This window comes from Mytilus edulis, chromosome 11 (assembly GCF_963676685.1).
Source record: "Mytilus edulis chromosome 11, xbMytEdul2.2, whole genome shotgun sequence".
Classification (NCBI taxonomy): Eukaryota; Metazoa; Mollusca; class Bivalvia; order Mytilida; family Mytilidae; genus Mytilus; species Mytilus edulis.
In genome coordinates, this window is record NC_092354.1 from 19,301,784 (window position 1) to 19,328,425 (window position 26,642).

Sequence of the window (26,642 nt, forward strand, 5' to 3'; positions counted from 1 at the left end):
TATGGAAATATTCTTTATAAAGCACAAAAATGTCAGTATTCTCCTCAGAAACTAACAAAACCTTTAAATAGACTTATTAAAAGGGGATATAGTTACGATACTGTTGTCAGGTCATTAAAGATTGCATATTTTGGCTTTAACATTGATTCACTGATAGGGTCTTTGCATCGGAACTAAACACATTTATTTCTAAAAAAACAGTTGTTGGCATGACACGGGTTATGTTCTTCTCATATATTTTATGATAGTATGATACTAAACCCCTAACGGGAGGGATTGTACCTGATATTCATATGATGAAGACATAATCTTTCAATCAGTTTAATTGAGGTCTGGAGCTGGCATGTCAGTTAACTGCTAGTAGTCTGTTGTTATTTATGTATTATTGTCATTTTATTTATTTTCTTTTGTTACATCTTTTGACATCAGACTCGGACTTCTCTTGAACTGAATTTTAATGTGCGTATTGTTATTGTTTTACTTTTCTACATTGGCTAGAGGTATAGGGGGAGGGTTGAGATCTCATAAACATGTTTAACCCCGCCGCAATTTTGCGCCTGTCCCAAGTCAGGAGCCTCTGGCCTTTGTTAGTCTTGTATGATTTTAAATTTTAGTTTCTTGTGTATAATTCGGAGTTTAGTATGACGTCCATTATCACTGTACTATTATGCATATTTTAGGGGCCAGCTGAAGGACACCTACGGGTGCGGGAATTCTCGCTACATTGAAGACCCATTGGTTGCCTTCGGCTGTTGTTTGCTCTATGGTCGGATGGTTGTCGCTTTGACATATTCACCATTTCCTTTCTCAATTTTATATATATATAATTCTTGAAATATTTGTTTTTGAATACAATCAAAACCCATTGCTTTAATATAGATGTAAAAAGGAAGTTTTGAAGACCACAAGTTCCATGCCTCATTTCTCTTCCTACAAAATTATTAAATTTAACTGGCTGTTTTATGAACTATTATTAAATAATCAAAATGTTTATGAATGTCGAAATCCTTGCTGTTATGTACATATATTCATTGTAATTTTTCATATAGATAACTTGATACAACTTACAATACTTTTGTTCACTATATATATATATATATGATATATGATAACCATGTATCATGATTAAGTATGTACAGTTTACTTTTTGTAATGCCAACTTAATCTATATTTATCTCATCCAATATTCATTGACTTTTTTGTTTAAGAAATGCTCTCATGTTCATATTAGACATAATAAATCAGTTTCTGTACAAATACCACAAATTTTATTATAATATAATTACTTGGAGTTCTCCAAATTGAAAAACAATCCATAAATCCAACATTTTTGATTTCTTATGATTTCAATTATGTCTTATTCTAAGTACAGGTTTATCAAAATGTGTAAATCATTAAAGGTTTAAATGTTGAGAAAAAAAATCAAATATTGCATTAATTTTTCATTCTACTCGACTATGTAGTTGCATTTTTTCTTATACATTTGATAAATATGTAGAAGTCATTTATAAAACAGAAACTAATGAACAATTCATGCAAACATTTGCTTCATAGAGAAAAAATGTGTGAACATTTGCTTAATAGAGAAGAAATTTGTAACATTTGCATATTAGAGAAGAATTTGTGAACATTTGCTTTCATAGAGCAGAAATTTGTGACATTTGCCTATTAGAAAAGAACTTGTGAACATTTGCTTAATAGAGCAGAAATTTGTGAACATTTGCTTAATAGAGCAGAAATTTGTGAACATTTCCTTAATAGAGCAGAAATTTGTGAACATTTGCTTAATACAGAAGAAATTTAAGAACATTTAATGACTGTTTTATAATAATCCAATGTAAAGTGAATAGTAAACTAATTGCTGAAGAAAAATAAGAATTATATAGATTGTTTCAGTAACATCATACAACATTTAATAAATAAATTTGGTTTTTTTACTGTCTTCTGATTGGTTAAAATTATTAGTTTTATTTTCAATGTTGTCAATTTTGATGGCGACACACCCACTCTGACGTTGTGTATTCATACTCCAACATGTGTGTACGTTGTTATTGTTAATATAAATAATATAAAAAGTTCTTTGAGCCTTATTTTTTATAGAAATTTATTTATAATGAATGGCAATAATTTATTTTGATTTTATTGAACCATAAAACTTCGCGGATTATTCAATGTGAAGAGTCAAAAATTAGTTTTATGGTTCAATAAAATCAAAATAGATAATAGCCATTCATTAAATAAACGTATGGAGTAAACTCTTGAATTTTGCATTAAAGCAAATGCACCAGATCTGATATGAATAGAGTTTAAAACAGAGATACTATGGACTGTAACTCAGTATACCATGAATAGAAATGAAACAACAATGACAATTACTTTGACAGCTAGTTGTTAAATGCTCAAGAGAAAATAAATTATATATAGAATCTAAACTCTTTAAGTTGGAAAAACTGTTGAATATTCTTCTCGACAAGTCCTTACACATTGACTTCAAGAAATTTTGAAGGTCAAGTTATGGAAACAATAATCATATCATAATATAATCTCTGTGTAGCTTTTTATATATACTGTTTTTACTGTCATAGTTTGACTTTGAATGTGTGTTGTTAAAGAATGTAAATATTTTTCTATAAGTGAACTGTTTTAATGCACATATATAAAATAAAAAATGTATAACACAATGAATATTATAATGCATTATTTGAAGTATTTGATGTGTTCAAATTTTTCATAATAAACAATTAAATTTGATGTCTTTTATTATTTTTCACACCACATTCATTTTTGAAATTGATAAGAACAAAACTTCCAGTCAAAAAGAGAAATAAAAATGAGTCACAACCCAAAAATGACAAACAAATAGCAGCTTCACACATGTTAGAACTACTATAAAGGTCGTCTCTATTTAAGCTAGCAAAAACTTAGTTCTCTGTGTCTACCTTGTTCAATTCAAGTAATACCTATTCACTTTGAATCTTAATTTAAAGATCAGGTCACCACTCATAAAAGATGATAATCTTGGGTCCAGTAAAAAGATTGATACAGTTGATCTGTTGCCATTCTCCATAATGATCAGTTACTTTGCTGTCATAACTAATTGAACAACTTATATACATATATGGAACAAATCAATTAAAGTTTCCTTAACGATCCTTGACCAGTAATGATAACGTCTGGCGTATATACAAAATGTAGTCCTGGTATCGATGATGAGTTTATATAGAACAAATATATAAACATGTAAGTTCATGAGAGAACAACACAATACTTGAAAAGTGTGTTTTAGACTTCAAAACTGAAAATAATAAACTTGTTGAAAGTGGTTTATTCACAAGAAAGATTAGATTTTGGTTCACAATGTTTCCTTTAACAAAAAGTATTACTATTATTTCCTGCATCAAATGTCAACAAAAATCTAAGGTGAGCGACACAGGGTCCTTTGCCCCTCTAGTTTCGGTTTGCAATAGCGTTATCAGTTTGAGAACCACGACATGGTATATAACCCATTGTAATCTTAAGTCGTCATTTCAAGAAACGTCAACAATGATAGGCAATATATATACAAGTGGAGATCAGTTCTAAGGGTTATATCGAATATCGAGTATCGAATATACAACAACATCATCAAACAAATAATCGAAGAATATCAAGGCTACTTCACAGTGTATCGACAAAAATGAAACACAATTTATCATTAGAAATACGAAGAGATGATTTTATTGCAAACGATGAAACAAACGACCAGAGTTTTAAAAAAGATATCAGGGATACTCCAACGATCCCACAACATCATGAACCAAATTACCATGCGATATCAAGAAGTTTACTTATGACATATGGCCTTAAAAAGATACAATATATCGACATTAAGCAAAGAATTGTTCCAAAAAGAAATACAGAGCTATATGCATCCATAAGTCTTGAATGTCTTGTCTATGACAAAAATTGTTTTCACATCTATAAGGTTTTTTTACCTGTATTCGTTCTCATATATCCCTGTAAAGTATCAATCCGACTAAATCCTTTACCACACACATCGCACATATACGTTTTTTGAACCAGTATGTGTTGTGGGAATCGTAGTTCACTAGTTTGACGACATCTTCTACCGCATACACCACACTTACAAATGTGCTTTTCACCAGTATGTATTTTCATATGCATATATATACATTTGTAGTTTTAATCGTTGACTAAACCGTTTGCTGCATATATCACAGTTAAAAGGTTTATTATCCGTGTGTGTTATTGTGTTAACCTTTAAATAGTACAACATTTACGTGACACATATTATGTATATATATATATATATATAGGTTTTTAGCAAGTATGCATTCCAATGTGTTAGTAAATCGTGTCCTTGGCGTAATATTTTATCACATTCTTTACAAATTCAATATTTTTCAAACATATCTGTTCTCATATGTCTCTTTAAGGCATCACTTCGACTTAAATACAAACATCACATATATATGGTTTGATATCAGTATGAATTTTTATGTGTGTCTTTGGCATGTTTAAGGAACTATTTTGACCATTACTTCGATCGTACACGTCTCATCATAAAAAGTTTCCATATTGTGTATACGCATGTGTGACTTTTATTCACAAACGTCACAGTTAAAAGCTTTACCATCATTGGGATAACGCATGAGTGACTTTAATTGTTGATTAAGTCTAAAACTTTTACCACATTCATCACATGTATATTAAAGGTTCATCACCAGTGTGTATTTTTATATGTCTCTGTAAGTTACTTCTTCCAGAAAATCCTTTACCATATACATCACAAGTATAAGGTTTATCACCAGTCATGCAAATGTGACTTATCATGCTTCCCATGTGTGACGAGATCCTTTAAGAATTTTTTCCAAACACGTCAGAGTTAAAAACTTTATCATCATTGTGTATACGCATGTGTGACTCTTAGTGTTGTTTGAGACTAAAACATTTACTACAAACATCACATGTATGACGTGTGTCATCATTGTCTAGTATATGCATGTGTGACTTTAAGGTGGTACCTAACACTACTGAGAGATAACTTTGTAAAGTCAGCTAAACGTTTTAATAACGTTGTGTGGTAAAGGTAAAATCAAGCTTCTCAATGATCAATATTGTTATTTCTCTAACTGCTACATAACAAACGGTTGGTTCAAAATTTTTGAAATTTTTATATTTTTGTTAAAGGGTCAAAGTTAATATATCATGTACATTGTCAATATTTTACGAAAATTAAACGAACACAATTCATTTTAGTCAAAGTGTTGGGTACCACCTTAAGTGTTCTTTAAGAGTAAAACCTTCACTACATAGTACACAGGTAAAAGGTGTAAGTTATCATCATGATCATGTGCATCCGTAAGTTACATCTTTGAGCAAATAATTTACCACATACGTCAAACATGAGAAAAATTGACCCCCCCCCCCAATTTTTTTTCACATCCCCTTTTCCCTTATTCTAAAACTGATCTCAATTCCAATTTCTAATGGAGTTTGCAACAATAACTACTCATTTAAATACATCATAAAATATTAAAATGTAAAAAAGTGCATGTTATCACTGAATGGTAAAGATTGTTTTAATTTATCAGTTGGTAGTAAAAGTGAATATACATTGTATATTGTATAAAACAATGATTTAAGTTGATTCAACTACTCTTCTGGACAAAGAAAGATAACTCTAATTGAAATTTCTTGCTATTGCGCAATATTGTGCAATTAGATATTTCTTGCACTTGCGAAATACTGTGCAATTGAAAATACTTGTCATTGCACAATACTTTGCAATTGAAGATTTCTTGCTATTGCGCAATAATGTGTGTTTGAAAATTTCTTGCTATTGCACAATACTGTCCAATTGAAAATTTCTTGCTACTGCTGAATACTGTGCAATTGAAATTTCTTGCTACTGCTGAATACTGTGTAATTGAAAGTTTCTTGCTGTTGCACAATACTTAATATAATAATTTTGGATCCTGATTTGGAACAACTTGAAAACTGGGCCAATAATCAAAAATATAAGTACATGTTAAGATTCAGCATATCAAAGAACCCCAGGGATTTAATTTTTGTTAAAATCAAACTAAGTTTAATTTTGGACCCTTTGGACCTTAATGTAGACCAATTTGAAAACAGGACCAAAAATTAAGAATCTACATGCACAGTTAGATTCGGCATATCAAAGAACCCCAATTATTCAATTTTTGATGAAATCAAACAAAGTTTAATTTTGGACCCTTTTGGACCCTTATTCCTAAACTGTTGGGATTAAAACTCCCAAAAGTAATCCCAACCTTCCTTATATAGTCATAAACCTTGTGTTAAAATTTCATAAATTTCTATTTACATATACTAAAGTTATTGTGCGAAAACCAAGAATAATGCTTATTTGTGCCCTTTTTTGGCCCCTAATTTCTAAACTGTTGGAACCAAAACTCCCGAATTAAATCCCAACCTTCCTTTTGTGGTCATAAACCTTGTGTCAAAATTTCATAGATTTCTATTTACTTAAACTAAAGTTATAGTGCAAAAAACAAGAAAATGCTTATTTGGGCCCTTTTTGGCCCCTAATTCCTAAAATAGTGGGACCAAAACTCCCAAAACCAATCCCAACCTTCCTTGTGTGGTTATAAACCTTGTGTTCAAATTTCATAGATTTCTATTCACTTTTACTAAAGTTAGAGTGCGAAAACTAAAAGTATTCGGACGACGACGACGCAGACGACGACGCCAACGTGATACCAATATACGACGAACAAATTTTTAATTTTTGCGGTCGTATAAAAATAAATGTACACATATAAGTAAATTTGAAGTTTAACAAGTGAATTTTATTTACTTGTATAGGTAAAAAAAAAATGGCTAAAGTTATGTCCCTTAGACATTCAGATTTTTTTACTTGTAGAAGTAAAAAAGTAATCCTTTCTTCTTTTCTTGAATTCTTAAGATTTCTTAGCCCTGATAGAATTTTAAATTGTGTACCCTTTGCAGATGTCTTTACTAATCATTTAAGTACAATTTCCTGAAACGTCACAATTAAAAGGTTTATCTTTATTGTGTACACGCATGTGTGAATTTTAGAGTTGTTTAATATTAAAACTTTTGCCACATACATCACAGTTAAAAGATTTATCACCAATATGGTTTCTTAATGACGTATATGGGTCTGTAAATTGCTTCTTCCAGTAAATCCTTTACCACATACATCACAGGCATAAGGTGTATCATCAGTCATATCATGAACTATCATGTGTTACTTTAATTCACTACGTCCTTTGGGATCTGTTCCACACACGTCACAGTTAAAAGGTTTATCATCATCATGATCATTGTACATACGCATGTGTGACTTTAATTTGTGATTAACACTAAGCATTTACTACATACATCACACGTATTAGTTTAATCACCAGTATGCTGTATCATGTGTGACTATAATCAATAAGATCGATTAAACGCTTTCCCTGAAACATCACAATTCACAATTGTGTCATCATTTCCGGAAATATCAATCGTTACTTTATTTTTCTGAATTTGGAACTTTTATTCATAGACGTTTTGTGTGGTCCGCTTGTCCACTATTGAGCCGCTCAGTGGCCTTAAACTATATTGTGGAATCATCCCTAAATCGTCACATTAAAAAGGTTTATCACCATTGTGGATACACATGTGTGACTTTAAAAGCTGTTTAAGACTAAAACTTTTACCACATACATCACAGTTAAAAGATTAATCCCCATGATCACCAGTATGTATTCTTATATGTGTCTGTAATTTACCGGTTCGAGCAAATCCTTTACCACATACATCACATGTATAAGGTTTTTCTCCAGTGTGAATACTCATGTGTTCCTGTACGTGCTGCTTCCGACTAAAAGCTTTACCACATACATCACAGCTAAACGATTTATCACCAACATGTATTCTTATATGTCTCTGTAAGTTACTTCTTCCAGCAAATCCTTTACCACATACATCACATGTATAAGGTTTATCACCAGTGTGTATACGCATATGATTTTTTACGTGCGGCTTCTGTCTAAAAGTTTTACCACATACATCACAGCTAAAAGGTTTAACATCAGTGTGTATACGCATATGTTTATTTACGTGTGTCTTCTGTCTAAAAGCTTTACCACATACATCACAGCTAAAAGATTTATCACCAATATGTATTCGTATATGTCTCTGTAAGTTACTTCTTCTAGCAAATCCTTTACCACATACATCACATGTATAAGGTTTATCACCAGTGTGTATAAGCATATGTTTCTTTACGTGTGGCTTCTGTCTAAACGCTTGACCACATACATCACAGCTAAAAGGTTTAACATCAGTGTTATATGTTATATGTTTACCACATATTTTACATTTATACGGTTTGTTGGCAGTTTGCTGAATTATAATTGTGTTAAATTCACTAGGTTGGTATTTTGACTGTTCTTCTCTTTTCAATCCTTTAACACATACTTGACAAGTATTCTCGGACTTATCATGTCTTTTCCATTCGTTACTACACAATTGACACTCATGCTGTATCTTTTCTTCCCTTTCTAATCCTTTACCACACAGTTGACCAGTGCAATTCTTACACCCATTATTATATATTGTGTCTGCCTTTATAAAGTGATCTGGATTATGATCAAGCGAATCGTTCATAAAATCAACTGTATTTTTGTTGTCAGTCATTTTCTGTGTTTAGCCCCTTCTTGCTCTCTTTTGTGTTCTTGGCTTGCGCCTTTTACAAAAGAAAAATAACTTGAATCAGTCAATTTAAGGTTGAATATCATAATATCTAAACATCTAAATATATTTAGTAAACGTAAGTAAGTTGGGGTTTTTTTAAGAAGAAAAATGGTTCATACCGTCACCATTCGAGGATTATCTGATATATACAATTGTTGTCCTTTTTTGGCGTGTATAATTGATCATTACATTTTATTTGTTTTCCTCTATCTTCATGATCTTTGCGTCTTAGATATTTGAATTTCTGGTTTTTTTCTCTATCGTCGATGTGCCTAATGTCTTTTGATGATTTTTTAAAAAGATTTATTTCAAAAGACAGTAACATATCATCACAACTCGGACGCTTCTGTACTGTCATCTTTTAAAAGAGTAGCCGTAACAGGGTACTGCCCGATTTGGGCAAGTTAAATTAAATTCTGTATATCGGCAAGTTAACATATTATGTGTATTCCCTCTTTCTTTTCTTTTTAATCATTACTTTTTAGGTTATAAAAAAATATTGCACAGTTTAGCTATCTTGAGATTTCTATTCAAAAAAAGATATTGTTATTATAATTATTATTATTATTATTATTATTATTATTATTATTATTATTATTATTATTATTATTATTATTCCTATTATCATTATCATTATATTTTTATTATAATTATTATTATAATTATTTTCATTATAAATAAAGGCAACAGTAGTATACCGCTGTTCAAAACTCATAAATCCATGGACAAAAAACAAAATCGGGGTAACAAACTAAAACCGAGGAAAACGTATTAAATATAAGAGGAAAACAACGACATAACACTAAAATGTAACACACATAGACAAAATCCCACGAAAATAACAAATATGACATATATATATAATATCAAAACCAAATGCACGAATTTGGGATAGACAAGTACCTTGACACATCTTATCGCAATGTGAATTTACACTCAAAAATAAAAGAAAACAAACGACAATTGTTCTTTTTATTATCAGTATCATTATATTATTATTACTATTATTATTATTCTTATTATTATTATTTTATTATATTATTATTAATAATATTATTATTATATATAATAATAATAATAATAATAATAATAATAATAATAATAATAATAATAATAAAAATAATAATAATAATAATAATAATAATAATAATAATAGTATTACTACTGTATTGCTATTATTATTGTTATATTTATTATTATTATTATTATTATTATTATTATTATTATTATTATTATTATTATTATTATTATTATTAATTTTATTACTATTATTATTATTATTGTTATATTTATTATTATTATTATTATTATTATTATTATTATTATTATTATTATTATTATTATTATTATTAATATAATTATTATTTATTATTATTATTATTATTATTATTATTATTATTATTATTATTATTATTATTATCATTATTAATGTTATTACTATTATCTTTTCATTATATTTTTATTATAATTATTATTATTATTATTTTCATTATAATTGTTCTTTTGATTATCAGTATCATTATATTATTATTATTATTATTATTATTATTATTATTATTATTATTATTATTATTATCAATAATATTATTATTATTATTATTAATAATATAATTATTATTATTACTATTATTATTATTATTATTATTATTATTATTATTATTATTATTATTATTACCATCATTATTATATTATTAAAATTATTATTACTATTATCATTATCATAATATTTATTATATTTATTATTATTATTATTTTCATTATGTTTATTCTTTTATTATCAGTATCATTATATTATTATTATTGTTATTATTATTATTATTATTATTATTATTATTATTATTATTATTATTTTTTTTTTTTTATTATTATTATTATTATCATTATTATTATTATTTTTTATTATTATTAATATTACTAATATTAATAATACTAGTATTAATAATAAAACTATTACTATTATTATTATTATTATTATTATTATTATTATTATTATTATTATTATAGTTAGTTTTATTATTATTATTATTATTATTATTATTATTATTATTATTATTAACTCTTTTACCATGAGTATAGTACATAGATTCAACGTTTACTGTCTTCACCTTATTATTTTTATAATTATTATTATTATTATTATTATTATTATTATTATTATTATTATTATTATTATTATCATTATTATTATTGTTGTTAAATTTATTATTATTATCATTATTATCATTATTATTATTATTATCATTATTATCATTATTATTATTATTATTATTATTATCATTATTATTATTATTATTATTATTATTATTATTATTATTATTATTATTATTATTATTATTATTATTATTATAAAATAACTCTTTTATCATGTTTATAGTACAACGATTCAGCTGTTATTGTCTTTATTTATCATATTTCACCCTTTCATATACTTACATATTAATGTTTAATTTTATTAAGAACAAATCATATATGTTAACCTTACGTTCCATATACAGATTTTTTGAGCGAAATATCGACTAATTTACTAAGATAAATACGTTGGTATGCTTTATGCTGTATTTCAGAATGAACTGAATTATTATCAACTGAAACCATGAGACTTGGGTACAGGCTTAGATGTTAACGATTGTAGCGTAACTACTGTTGGATTTCATTAAAGTTTACAAAACATCAATATGATCAAATTATATGTTCATGTTTCGGAAGAATTGTTTGTAGTTTTGATTTAATATGTGACCATATGTTAAAGCCTTGCCTTTAGTTCTATTATACAATACACATAAACATATAGATCGTATACTCACTTATTCAAATCACAAATTTTCAAGTAGAGTAATCTAAAAATAGCATTGAAAGAAAAGGTTAAAACACGAAGGGAGATAATTACAGTAAATTACTTATGGAGTGCCAGTTTAATATTATATTTTTTAATCCAGGGATAAAAAGGAAAAACAGCTGCCTGGGCATTCGTCGGTATCGGTTTGGATTTCAATTATAAACTTCTGGTTTTCCCGTTCGTTGTCTAGGCAACCGGGTGACCTATTCCTTTATTTTGTGTTTATAATGTATTTTATGCAAATAGCAAAACTATATTTTCTGTAAAACGTTTTTGAGGAATGTTTATTTGGACATTTGGAGTATATTTACTTTAAAGAAATATCAGTTGAAGAAAATATCATTATTTGTATACGATTAAATATCTACGGGATATTCTGGAACAATGTTTGAGAACATGAATAAAAAATATAAGCAAATAATATTGTGTTAATGTTGTTAAAACATTTGACTCAATTGTAAGAAATAAAACATTTAGAAAAACAATAACATAAACATTTTTCTGATGTTTAAATAATATGTTATTTAAATATTTTGTGAGCGACCTCCATATGACATTTGAAAAATGTTTATAAAATGTTATGTGTTTGCTGGGATTGTCATGAAATAAACTTTTAGAATTAATTTGTATAATATGCAATATTGTAAAAAAATTTTAAAAAAAGGTTTTTTTTAAAGTTTTATAGTAATACATATAAGAAACATATAAGAAATCCCAATGTACATTAAATTGCGTTAATGTAACAGTAATGCAATGTAAAAGCTATAGTAAACATAAATATAATTATTGCTTCATTCGCAATTAATCGGTTCGTTACCCAACCTGGCATTCAGGCTATTAGTCTCTAATGTGAACATATTTTTTGTTATTATTGGACTTCTGATCATCCCGCGTCTTTGTCGAGCCTTCGACTTTAGTTGAAAAAGCGAGACATAGAGATCCTACATTCCGTCGGCGTCCACAAAAATACAAGTTGTTGTTGTTGTTTTTTTAATTCTAATAACGTTCTGAAACCATCCTGGATTTCTACGAAACTTAAACGAAAGCTTGCTTATTTACATAAAATAGTATCCAGTGGTACATTTAATTTTATATGCATAAAATTCTATTTTTTCCGTTTGTTACTTATAAATGGACAGTCGTAGCTTACGTTCAGACATCCGAGGTAGTTGCCTCAGTAAAAAAAAAATATTTTCCTTCACTGTATTTTCTTTTAAATGATTATTGCAGCAAACTGGCTACTAAACAATAATGTAGCCACTTGATATGTCTTGTTGGCGAGGTTATTGATTCATACCCTTTACGAATTATTTAAGACTTACGGAAACATTTGAATTAATTTTCCCTCCTCTATTTGGAAATACTCTTTACGGTAGTTTTCTGTAATTCAAGTTTGTCAGAGTAAAAGGAAATCGACAACAGATTTATTTTGTCTTACCCCATAACAAGCGAAAACAGTGAGTAGAATAGATGAGGATCCAACTCACGAGTCACCCGATCAAATCACTTTACCATTGAATTAGGTCAATTAGTTAATTTTGTGTCAGAATAATTTCAAGTATATGAGGGCTTGAAATTTTTAAGAAAACAGAAAAATCGGCCCTGAAATTAATTTAAATTTAAAAGAATATGGATTTAAAATGATGCTAATTATAAAATAAGGAAAATCAAATTATGGGAGACAATGATTAAAAAATAAATATTTGATAATCCCATTCTAAGCATTCAAACCCTCATTTATAACCGTTGACATGTTCCCCTACGACTATGTTCATTGACTTTGGTAGTAAACAAAACAAAATATGCATTTATATATATTATAGTGCATAGAAAATAATTTATATGTTGTGGTTCTCAAGTTTTATTCTCGCTATTTTAAATTCATAGTACGTTTTCACAAGCAGGGAATTTAAAATATTTAAAGGAATCACTAATTCCAGAGAAATATGTCAGTTAGTTAATACATAATGTCAGTTTTTATATATAAAAAAATCAACCAAAACTTCAGAATAAAGTAAATGTTATATATTCGCCGGTTGTCATGTTTATCGTGAATGAAAAAAAAAGTTAAAAATCATTCAATATTTAATTTCAAGACCTTCGAAGGAATACACCACTAAAACAAGTGCCGTGCCACACTTTACATGAAGCATATGTTTTTCTCCTAGTTTATCCTGAAATTCGTTTGTTCAATCCAGCTGTCATTTTGTGGTCAGATTATCTATAATTCGTTGATTCGTGACCTACGACCAAATAAATGATCACCACAAAACTTAGTACAAATATGCCTTAATGTTTGCGTGTTTTTTTTCTGTATTTCAACATTTTGTACATGTTTCTTCTATCCACCGAGCAAGGTCATGATTTCTTGTGATATGACGTGTGAGGTACAGCCAACTATATTAGAGTATACTACGGCTTGGAAATATATTGGGAGCCATTAGGCATTTGAGCTGGCTTTCTGCTGGGAACAGTATGTCAATATATATGTTCCTGCTTTCTGTAACTGCTAGCAAGTCAGGAAACTGACTTTTCATTGGTTTTCTAATGTGATACCTTCACGTATATTGTCATTTTTATAGCTTTACGTATAGATAGTACGACATATAATTAACATTAATATGATGAAATAACATTGAATAGCAACTATTTTTAACGATTTTTTCTTGTTCAAATTGTAAAAATCTCTATAGCTTCAGGGCGCGCAGCCCCACTGACCCCCTGCCTCGGTATAAGCAGAAGGCAAGCTACACCACTGCGGACTTAGTCTTTTTCTACCAAGAAATATTACATTCACTCTGTGGGTACAGTTTTTAAAATTTGAATACCTTTAAAACTATCCTGGATTTGTACCAAACTGGGACAGAAGCTTGATTAATATCATAAACTCATCATAGATATTAGGACTAAATTTTGTATATAAGCCAGACGCGCGTTTCGTCTTCAAAAGACTCATCAGTGACGTTCGAATAAAAAAAAAGTTAAAAAAAGCCAAACAAAGTAAGAAGTTGGAGAGCATTGAGAACCAAAATTCCTAAAAGTTCATAAGATAGAATCTAGAAGTAAATTTTGTAAAACAAGAATTCCATATTTTCCGTTTTTTTATTTATAAATGGACTTATATAGTGTTTCTGCCAGGAAACATTACATTCACTCTGTGGGTAAAGTTTTTAAAATTTAAATATTTTTTTAAACTATCCTCGATTTGTACCAAACTTTGACAAGCTTGTTTCTGATCAAAAGATAGTATCCAGAAGAAAATTGTATAAACAAAAGTCCATTTTCCCGCTTGTTACTTTTTAATGGACTTAGTTTTTCTTTCAGTTAACATTACAAACAGTCTGCAGTTAAAGTTTTTAAAACATTTATTAGATTCATAAACTATCCTGGATTTTTACCAAACTTTGACAGAAGCTTCTTACAATCAAAAGATATTATCGAGAGAAATATTTTCATTGATTGTTTCCTAGTTTTGGTTGAATCTGCGATTCTCATCAAAAGTAGAAGAGACACTGGGTTCCGCGGAACCCTAACCAAATTTGTTGTATGGGGTTAGTGTTGCTATAAGTCTATTTTTTTCTATGTTGTCTTGTGTACTATTATTTGTCCATTTGTCTTTTTCTTTTTTAGCCATAGTGTTGTCAGCTTATTTTGGTTTCAAAAGTTTGAAGTCTTGTACATTTGAAGGTAATATTCTTTTTTTTTTATCATGAAAGGAATTTGTATGTAAGACAACATTTTCATTTAATAAAAAAAATTGTTTCATAACATTTAAGGAAAATGTATTAAACTAGATTTATTTCACTTGACTGGGCGGAGTTTAAAAGGTTCGCTCATTTAAGACCAGTCCATCTATAGACAGGAGTTTTGGGATAAGCTCATCAATGAAGTGTCGAGTTATTCGCCCCATATCATACATTCAGTTATTATGTATATGCGTTTGGTGACACGGATAAGTGATTAGAAATCAATTAGTATTATAACGGCAATCATCCTTATTGCACACATCTTCAAATAGACTGGCCTTATGCAAATTAAAACATAAGCTTCGCCCGATCAGTGGAAATAATAGTGGTAATACCACTGAAAATATGAGAAAAAAATACATTGATCAACATTCGCGAAAACGAACCTTGGAATAGATCGGAAATTCAAACCAGAGAAAAGTATTGAGGAGGGGGATACATTTGCTGAAATTCGTAAAGCGAGTAAGAAATAAAGATAAAGTAATGTATGCTTTGACTGTGGTACTCCGAGTTGGATTTTCGCTTACAATAACAGTCGCTGAAAGGTAGATATGTACTACAAATAACTCGAGTTATTATGGTTAACTGTTTGGCTTGTTATTTTTGGTATTGATTATTCAAATATAAAGCAACTTTTTCCATATCAGTCCAAAAAACAAAGTTAAATCACAAAATACTTAAATCCAAGGAAATTTCACTAAATAACATCCCTAATCAAATGGCAAAATCAAAAGCTGAAACACATCAACCGAATGGATGACAACTGTCATATTGCAGACTTGGTACAGGCATTTTCTTATGTACTTTATTGTCAACTAATGGAAACTCAAAATAAACTCTCACGACACTTACCAAAGAGGAAATCCTGGATAATCATAAGTCTGTTCTATGTTCCTTTAGAATTTCAACAAAATTACAAACTAGATCTACCATCACTGTATTTAGAACTTAAACTACATTAGTGTCCTTACAAACAATGGTATATTGTTGGGTCTTCCAAGTGCTCCACGAAACTTCAGACTAAATTATTAACATCTATTTTATCAGCAATTTAATCCGGGCTTCAAAGTTATTGTTAAACTGCTTTTTCTAGAGGTGGCGTGAATCAGATGTGGATACTAAAAGAATCCAAAGATCTTTTAGAGTACATTCAATCTAAGTCTCTGTCATCTTGAAATAGTACTAAAACATTTGATGTTCTACACTTTACATTTATTTATTTACCGGATTTGTAATCACATAAGCAACACGACGGGTGCCGCATGTGGAGCAGGATCTGCTTACCCTTCCGGAGCACCTGAGATCACCCCTAGTTTTTGGTGGGGTTCGTGTTGTTTATTCTTTAGTTTTCTATGTTGTGTCATGTGTGCTATTGTTTTTCTGTTTGTCTTTTTCATTTTTAGCCATGGCGTTGTCAGTTTGTTTTAGATTTATGAGTTTGACTGTCCCTTTGGTATCTTTCGTCCCTCTTTTACACAAGTATTCCACATTCCAAACTAAAAGAACAATTGAACGAGTTGGTATTGCTTTGTTTCATAAAAAAAAGAATGGCCAACGCAGATACAAGTATCTTGTCTTAGGAAGGGATAAACTGACTTTATCAAGATGATCGATTTTTTTATTATTGACAACATATTTGTTACGTTCGGAGGACGTGGTTTTCAACGGACTGTCGTCATTCAAATTAGAACCAATTGTGCCCCTATTTTTGCAGACTTGTTTCTTTATTATTATGAGGCTGACTTCATACAGGAACTTCTTAAAAAGAAAGATAAGAGGCTAGCAATATCCTTTAACTTTACTTTCCGCTATATAGATGATGTTCTTTCAACTAATAATTCAAAATTAGGTGACTATGTTGAAGGCATCTATCCCATCGTACTAGAGATAAAGGATACTACAGATACAGTTAAGTCGGCCTCATATCCTGACTAACAGCACCTGCATACGGGGTATATATCCCGTGCTTGTATTTCCTATCATGATTTTCTTGATAGAGGGTTGCTGCTCACAAGGAAGGTATTAACCCAATAGTTCCAAATGGTGAATTTGAAATCATCCCTTCGTACATTTTACAGACGCCATCACGAGTTGGTTGACCGTTATGGAATAACCGTTTCACAGATGATATCGGATATGTTCCTTACGTCGAACTACAATCCCCTTCCCTTTTATGAATGTGACCTACCGAATTAGACTATTTACTGGATTTGTTATAACATGAGCAACACGACGGGTGCCACATGACGAGCAGGATCTGCTTACCCTTCCGGGGCATCTGAGATCACCCCTAGTTTTTGGAGGGGTTTGTTTTGCTTATTCTTTAGTTTTATATGTTGCGTCATGTGTACTATAGTTTGTCTGTTTGTCTTTTTCATTTTTAGCCATGTCGTTGTCAGTTTATTTTCGATTTATGAGTTTGACTGTCCCCTCTGGTATCTTTCGTCCCTCTTTTATTGACAGTCATCAAACATCAACATAATAATTAACATTTACACATAAAATGACATTTATCCAACCATATAAATCTGATTTATCTAAGTTATCAAGAGCAGATAAGTATGAAAATTCAATCATTTTGAGATTAAACATTTTCGCATTACTCATTAAACGATTTACATGTGAACACTAGTGTCAATATCTGAATATAACAACATTTGATGACTATTATAATAGTAGTAAAATTTGCAGTGTTAACACGGCCATATTCTTTTTCGTCTGAAGAGATCTTCGGAAATTTGTCTTAAGAAATGAAGTTTTTTTTTTGGAGAAATAATGGTACACACATGATATATGATTGTGTAAGTTGTAGAAGTTGTAGGGTCGCTCACAGCAAAAAAAAAATAAAACAAAAGCTTTTCAAGACTTTGTAATTGTTAAGGGAAAGTTAAATAAACAGTAAATAAACGGGCCTTTTTTCGGATTTCTAGGCCTGAAAAGCTAAGCAGTACATCTAAACACAGATGAAGTGATTGCAAGATGTTTCTGAAATGGAGGAAATATGATCTTTAACAGGCTTTGAGTTCAATAATGTACATGATGTAGTCAGGAGTATTTGGATCATTGTTTTGATATTCAAATTGATGTTTCATGAGCTGATCATGTTGAAATTTTTCCTCATCTCTACAGCCGAAAGGGAAATGTTCCGGGCACAGAAAGTTTTACAATAATGTCATACATAACGAAACGACAACGCAAAGGCCCAGTGTAAGCCTCTTTATCAAGTGGAATCAACAGACTTTTTATCAAAAATACAACAGAATAATGATGAGCAGTTATGCTACTGTGTTCGATATGCTTTATGTTTGAAGTACATTTACAGAACAGTAAAAAAAAAGCAAATAGGAAATGGGAAAGAAAATCCTTAGTTTTTCGAAAAATGCAAAAATTTTGTAAACAGGAAATTAAAAAAAACTATCACATAATTGATATTCATGTCAACACCGAAGTGCTGACTACTAGGCTTGTGGTGCCCTCGGGGACGAAACGTCCACCATCAGTGGCATCGACCCAGTGGTGTATCAGGTTGGTATTTTAGAAATATTTAGCTATAAGTCAAATTTGATTGCAGAGTTTAAGACATTAGAATACTTATGATGTTATATATATATGTTATATTTGTTATTCTCGTGGGATTTTGTCTATGTGTGTTACATTTTAGTGTTATGTCGTTGTTCTCCTCTTATATTTGATGCGTTTCCCTCGGTTTTGGTTTGTTACCCCGATTTTGTTTTTTGTCCATGAGTTTTATGTAGACATGTCTAGCGTACTTATTTATAATCCAGCTGGTGCTTTTGATAATTTTTTCTCACGATCCAGTATGTCGTTCATATAACAATCCATTTGCTATCCAGTTTTTGAAGGAATAAACTGTCTTTGCAATTTCTTATAAAATGTTTCTATTTACCCAGTTTTCTGATAATTGAAAAAAAAAATCTTTAGATTTTATAAACCTCCATTTGTTTTTACCAAAATAGAAATTACTTGCAAATAAAAGATAGTCTTGTATTTTTTTCAAGTCCTGCTAGTGATTTAACATCATCTAAATTTAGGTTAAAGATGTTAAACATGTTAAAGGCAAAATAATTTTGCCTAGATTTTTTAAAAATCTGGAGAGAATAATCTGCCAATTCGGCAGAGAGATTGAAGTTAATTTGGAAACCTAACATGCCTATGAAGCTTTCAGTGTTGTAAAATAGCTATAAAAAATCAACCTTTTGATATCTGCCGATAATTGTATTTTCTTTTACCTTGAAGTTCGCATTATACAAAAACAACGGCTTCCAGTCTATTTAATGACTTTGTATGGAACACAGAGGCGGATTTAGAGGGGGGCCCAGGGGGCCCGGCCCCCCCCCCCCTTTTTGGGAAAAAATTTGGTTGCTTATATAGGGAACCATTGAAGCGTGACTGGAGCGGGCCCCCTCTTAGGTCAGTCCGTGGGCCCCCACTTATGAAAATTTCTGGATCCGCCACTGGAACAATACATGATACTGGTGAGTTAAGTACAAATAATGAATATTATAAATGCTACAACATGTATAATGTCTAATAAAAAAACATTAAGGAATATTAAAATAAATGACTAAAAAGTATTGAGAAAAATGAATGCATATTAAATGAAGGAAAAAATATCTACAAGTTACATCAGAAAAACAATTTATCAATTTTTTTGAAGGTTATTCAAAGTAATTGAAAAGAAAAATATTATGTAATGCATAACTTTAAATTACTTTTAATTAGACATATGCTCAATTACACATTACATTTAACACATGTTTAATAACTTTCAAAAAATTTCATTAATTACAGCTAACTACAATTACATTTTTAATTTTCCCAGGTCTAACACAAAGAAGCCAAAACTATGTGTTGTCATGTGATTCTATACCTCACAAGTTTGACGAAATCTTCTACCGCATACACCACACTTAAAATTGTGCTTTTCACCAGTGTGTATTTTCATAGGCACACATACATTTGTAGTTTTAATCGTTGCATAACTTAACCGTTTACTGCATACATCACAGTTTATCACCAGTGTGTATACTCTTTGTGTTTCTTAACCTGCGGCTTCTGCCTGAAATCTTTACCAAATACATCACATGTATAAGGTTAATCTCCAGTGTAAAAACGCATGTGTGACTTAAAGTGTTGTTTAAGACTTTAACCTTAACTACCTACGCCATAGCTAAAAGGTTTATCCTGCACTGTGTGTCCTCATGTCCATCCGTATGTTACAACTTTGAGCAAATCCTTAATCGCATACACCAGGTGTATCACCATCATGATATATCATGTGTGACTTTAATTGATTAGATCGTTTAAACGCTTTAAACGCTTTCCCACAAACGTCACAATTCAAAAGTTTGTCGGTATTACACGATAAAGTGGAATCATCCCTGAAACGACACAATTAAAATGTGTATCATCATTGCGTATACATGGTATACACATGTGTAACTTTAATTCACTACGTCGTTTAAAATCTTTACTACACACGTCACAGGTGAAAGGTTTCTCATCATTGTGTATACACATGTGTGACTTCAAATCACTAGGTCGTTTAAAATCTTTACTACAAACTGTACAGATGTTAGGTTTATCCTCATTGTGTATAAACATGTGTGACTTTAATTGTTGATTAAGACTAAAACTTTTACCACATTCATCACATGTATAAGGTTTATCACCCGTGTGAAAACGCATGTGTGACTTCAAATCACTAGGTCGTTTAAAATTTTTACTACAAACTTTACAGATGTAAGGTTTATCCTCATTGTGTATAAACATGTGTGACTTTAATTGTTGATTAAGACTAAACATTTTACCACATACATCGCATGTATAAGGTTTATCACCAGTGTGAATACGCATGTGTGACTTCAATTCACTAGGTCGTCTAAAATCTTTTCCACACACGTCACAGTTGAAAGGTTTATCACCAGTGTGCATACGCATGTGTGACTTTAATTGACTGAGTCGTCTATAATCTTTTTCACACACGTCACAGGTATAAGGTTTATCACCAGTGTGAACACGCATGTGTGAATTTAATTGATTAATTTGTCTAAAATCTTTTCCACACACGTCACAGTTAAAAGGTTTATTATCATTGTGTATACGCATATGTGACTGCAAGTATGGTTTAAGACTAAAAGATTTACTACATACATCACAGCTAAAAGGTTTATCACCAGTGTGTATAAGCATATGTTTCTTTACGTGCAGCTTCTGTCTAAAAGCTTTACCACATACATCACAGCTAAATAGTTTAACATCAGTATGAGTTCTCATGTGCAACTGTAAGTCATAACTCTGTGCAAATTCTTTACTGCATATATCACATGTATAAGGTTTATCATCAGTCATACCAGTGTGATTTATCATGTGTGACTTTAATTCACTAGGTCGTTTAAATTCTCTTCCACAAACGTCACAGTTAAAAGGTTTATCATCATTGTGTATACGCATGTGTGACTTTAAGTTTGGTTTTAGACTAAAAGATTTACTAAACACATTACATTCAAAAGGTTTATCACTAGTGTGTATTCTCATATGCATCCGTAGGTGATATCCACGATTAAAATCTTTACCACATATTTCACATTTATAAGGATGGTTAGCAGTTTGCAGAATTGTGTGTGTCTTTGATTCACTAGGTTCATCTTTTAACGTTTCTTCCCTTTCCAATCCTTTAACACACACTTTAGCACTTTTTTCGGACTTGTCATGCCTTTTCAATTCTTGTCCACACAATTGACACTCATTCTGTATATTTTCTTCCCTTTCTAATCCCTTACCACACAGTTGACAAGTGCAATTCTTACCCCTATTATTACATATCGTGTCTTCTTTTATAAAGTGGTCTGGTTTATGATCAGGGGACACGTTAATTAAACCCATTGTAATTTTGTTGTCAGTCATTTTCTGTGTTTTGCCCCTTTTTCTCCGTTTTTGCTTTTGTTGTCTGGCTTTCATTCTTAACAAAAAGAAAAGAAAAACATAAATCAGTGAATTTAATTTGAATATCTAACATTTTCTAAATATCTTAGGTTTTTTTTATACACGTAAATACGTTTTAATAATAGCTATGGGTCATGCTATTCAAGAAGTATCCCTCTGATATACAGTTGTTGTTCCTTTTTGAGTCTAAAAATGAACTTTAAATTTTGATTTTTTTCTCTATCTTCGTGCCATTTGTTATTTGTAGAATTTTTAAAAGATGTACATCATTGAGGCAGTTACATATCATCACAACTCGGCCGATTCCGTACCTTCGTCTAGATAGAAGACTATCGAATTCACCCGAGGATTGTCGATTGAAATCAGGGAATCTGATTGGACGAAATAAATGCATGTCGTCATTTGGTAAGTAACCGCCACAATATGCACTGCCCAATTAAGCAAGTGAAATTAAAAGTTGTGTTTCGACAAATTCACATACTATTTGTATTTTTCTCTGTTATAGACATTATAAATAAACTGTTATCACAGAGATATGTCTCGACTTTTTGAAATTTCGATAATGCAAAATGTTGAAATCAAAATAGCAACACTTTAACATGCAAGTCTTGCAAATATTCAAAGTCAATGAACCCTGACTGAAGGTACATGGCTTAACCATCCCAATGGAAATAAAATGTGCAAATGCTGATACAACTGCATCCAAATACTATTGACTTATCATAAGTAGTTGCCTTTAAACAAACCTAAACACAAACTTATACATGTAAACTCGGCAACATCTGAAAGTAAATAATCCCTAACAAAATAAGTAAACAGGAAATTTATAAAAATTACCATATATTTGATATTGATATCAACACCGAAGTGCTGACTACTGGGCTGGTGATACCCTCGAGGACGAAACGTCCACCAGCAGTGGTATCGACCCAGTGGTGTAAATAGTTATCAAAGGTACCAGGAATATAATTTAGTACGCCAGACGCGCGTTTCGTCTACATAAGACTCAGCAGTGACGCTCATATCAAAATATTTATAAAGCCAAACAAGTACAAAATGGAAGAGCATTGAGGAACCAAAATTCCTAAAAAGTTGTCTCAAATACGGTTAAGGTTATATATACCTGGTGTAGGACAATCCTTAGTTTTTTTTTTTAATTTTTGTAAACCGGAAATATATAAAATTGACAAACCACATTACTGATATTCATGTCAATACCGAAATGTTGACTACTGGGCTGGTGATACCCTTGGGAACGAAATGACCACCAGCAGTGGCATCGACCCAGTGGTGTAAATAGTTATTAAAGGTAAATGTACCATGATTATAATTTAGTACGCCAGACGTTAAAATTGTCACTTCTGGTATTATCTGAAAGTTGAAAAAATGTATGGTTCTGTATACTTGCACATAACTCAAGTACAGAAAATAGCTACTTCCCGATTACACAACGATACTTCAGGTTTGCTTTTCCAAGGTTATACGACTTGCAACCTAATTAACGCAACATGTTCCATGGCGTTATCAATTATCGACCCATTTCAATTTTACCCACTGTGTCCAAGTTATTTTGAACATTCCTCACCCTTTCAGATATTTTTTTACAACACAATGCTGAATTTAATTGAAAACAAATTATATAACTATAAGTAACTATAAATAACTAATTTTATTCAGTGTAAAATCCAGTACAAAGTCCTACAAAAGGATCATCGCTGAAACACATGAACACATATATATATATAAACATATACAAAACAACAATAAAACATAACAGACAACAATCCCTCTCGTTTTGATAGAGGTTGCATTCACATATAAAATGAAACTCATATTCAAGTTTGTTATCAATACTATGTTTACATATTCTTGATCCAACTTGAAGCGTATGATCAAGGATTTACTATACAAATCCTTGGTATTATTATATCTGCCTTTTTCAATGTGTAAATGTGGTTTGAAATTCTTAATTTACATAACTGTCAAATATATTGTTTTGAGTTATTTAACTTTGTATAAGTCTGAGATTTATATTCCTTTTTAAACTTGTAATATGTGGGAAGTTGTTTTGCTTTTAATATAAATATGTTATCCTTGCGTTCCATATATTTACTTTTTTCAAACAATCGAAACATCGTAAAATTAGATAAATTCATTGATGTATGTTAACCTGTTTAGTGTATTTCAGATTGAACTAAATTTTTTTCTCATCTGAAACCATCTGACTTATGGTCGGGTTTATCCGTGAAAAATTGTTGCACAATCAAATTATAAAAAGTTATGTATCCTTCTTCTTCTTCTTCCCGGTTACGAGTCGAACTCTATAAAAGTGTAATATATTGACTCGGGCGCATCTCAAACAGACAGGAGGCCACTCCTCTCTATGTTTCGGAAGCATTGTTTGTAGTTTTGATTATGTAAGGTATGTATAACCCTACCATTAGTTGTGTAACACAATATTATACAGGAATATATAGATCGTGTACTCACTTATTCAAATATTCACGACAGATGAAACATGTATAAAAAGATATAAACACAAAGGGAGATAATTACAGTTATTTACTTATGGAGTGCCAGTTTAAAATTAACTGTGGTTTAACATGTGATTAAAATTTAGCCGAATGATAATGTTATCACATTTTGTCTCTCTTTCAAATAATGTTATCTTCTCAAAAGTTTGGCCAATTTTTCATAGCATTTTCTATGTTTCATTTTAAAGTACATAAAAGGGGAGACTGGTAATCAGTAAGACATTCTAAGATAACAATACGAATACTAAAAATCTGGATTAAAAATAAGGCGTATAGGTATAGTTTTCAATTTGTTAGTGGGCATGACGTAAAACAGCGAATCAAAGAATTCAAATTTATTTATAAATTATATAGGACAATGCTGTTGATTAAAAAATACTCCATTCCAGGACCTTTTGTTTCCCAAATAATTAATATTACCAATAATTGATAAGTTCAATTTCGACGGGTTCAAACAGAAAGATTTGAAAGCAGAGAAAATTGTGTATCTTATAAATCGGCATGACTTTATCAGATGACAATACTAATACTAAAATAAGGCTTGCGCATAGTTATATACTTTAATTCAGTCATGGACCCGCGATATCATGGGTTTGTTCTAGTATAACAAATAAAAACGTGTACACAAACTCCAAGGCTAATCAAAAGGCGACGTCCATAAATGAAACTTCAGCTATCAATCAACAGATCAAGTGGAAAACAACTGTCCTCTACCTACCTGATTTGTTGTGTGCAATTTAAGGGACGTATCATTTTTTATCTGGGAGGGTGGACTGGTCAAAATGTAGGGGGGGCATTTTTTTCTGTGTTTGGAAAAGGGGGGTTCATTTTTTTTTATAAATTCAAAGAGGGGGGGGGAATCAATATTTTTTGCACATGGAAAAAAACTAAGTATAGTTAAAATACATCATGAGACAAAATGTCAAGAAAAACATAACAAAAGTCAAGGTTAACACCATTCATATAAAATTAATAAGTTAAACATCACAATTAAGACTTTATTTTTGGTGATGAAGGAAGCTGCCTTTTTGTGTCACATAAAATGCATGCTTCATAACCCAAATACTTCAGTCCTTATATTTCTTTGAATTGGGTCACTAAAATTACTGTCACGTTTTTGTTTTAATCAGCTTAATAGTTTGTGAGAAATTAAGTATAAAATCAAACGAAATCAATAGAAATTTGTGCAAAATTTCATCAAAAAATCTAAAACACGTTGCATCATAAGAGAATATAGTGTAGAACAATAAATTCTCCAGTAAATGATTAAATATTCATCTACTCTACATACAAAAGATGAATACTGACACAAAAGGTGATTCCGAGATGAAAAACGCCACTTATATACTTTTTTGTTTTCATTACAAGATCCAGCTGGGTCCTTTATACCTCAAAGTTTGTACTTTTAAGGCAAATAAATCAAAATTTTGAGGTTACTATCACACATTTATTAACTAATTCTAACAATAAATGAGTAATTGAATTGTCCAAGCTGAAAGTATGAACTACATCAAGTTTTTTTAATAGTCCAGTATACAGGAAATCAGAAAAAAGTCAGAAAAAGTTCAAAGCACTGGCTTGCTCCACTTACTAATATTCATGGAAAAGCCCCATTTCAAGGCAAAACATGTTTTTGGACTCAATCCACTGATAATATTTCATGTTTGCAATGTTTTTGTGAAATAACATAATTATTAAGTATTTTGCATGTTACAATTTTGGTATGTTTAATAGAGGGGGGATCAAATAACATAGTGTAACATTATGGGGGGGGGGGGGGGGGGTCAAGAAAATTTTATATGTTTGATTTCA

General features: G+C 30.4%; 1 protein-coding gene across 1 annotated transcript; it reads right to left on the reverse strand.

The window, feature by feature from the left end:
- Positions 1-3,687: 3,687 nt before the first annotated feature.
- On the reverse strand, positions 3,688-24,860 carry LOC139494063 (zinc finger protein 271-like). Its single transcript, XM_071282232.1, has 3 exons — positions 24,787-24,860; positions 20,695-22,312; positions 3,688-8,700 (listed from the first exon to the last, which is right to left on the reverse strand). The coding sequence occupies exons 2-3, from the start codon at positions 22,309-22,311 to the stop codon at positions 7,732-7,734; spliced, it is 2,586 nt and encodes an 861-aa protein (XP_071138333.1). The 5' UTR covers position 22,312; positions 24,787-24,860; the 3' UTR covers positions 3,688-7,731.
- Positions 24,861-26,642: the final 1,782 nt, after the last annotated feature.

Bases quoted from the DNA above. Each gene is read 5' to 3' on its own strand.
- LOC139494063 (XM_071282232.1), bottom strand. From the start codon at position 22,311: ATGAAAGCCAGACAACAAAAGCAAAAACGGAGAAAAAGGGGCAAAACA. The intron at 8,701-20,694 runs TGAATTGTGACG...AGAAGGGGCTAA, and splicing joins GTGTAATACCGACAAACTTT to ACACAGAAAATGACTGACAA.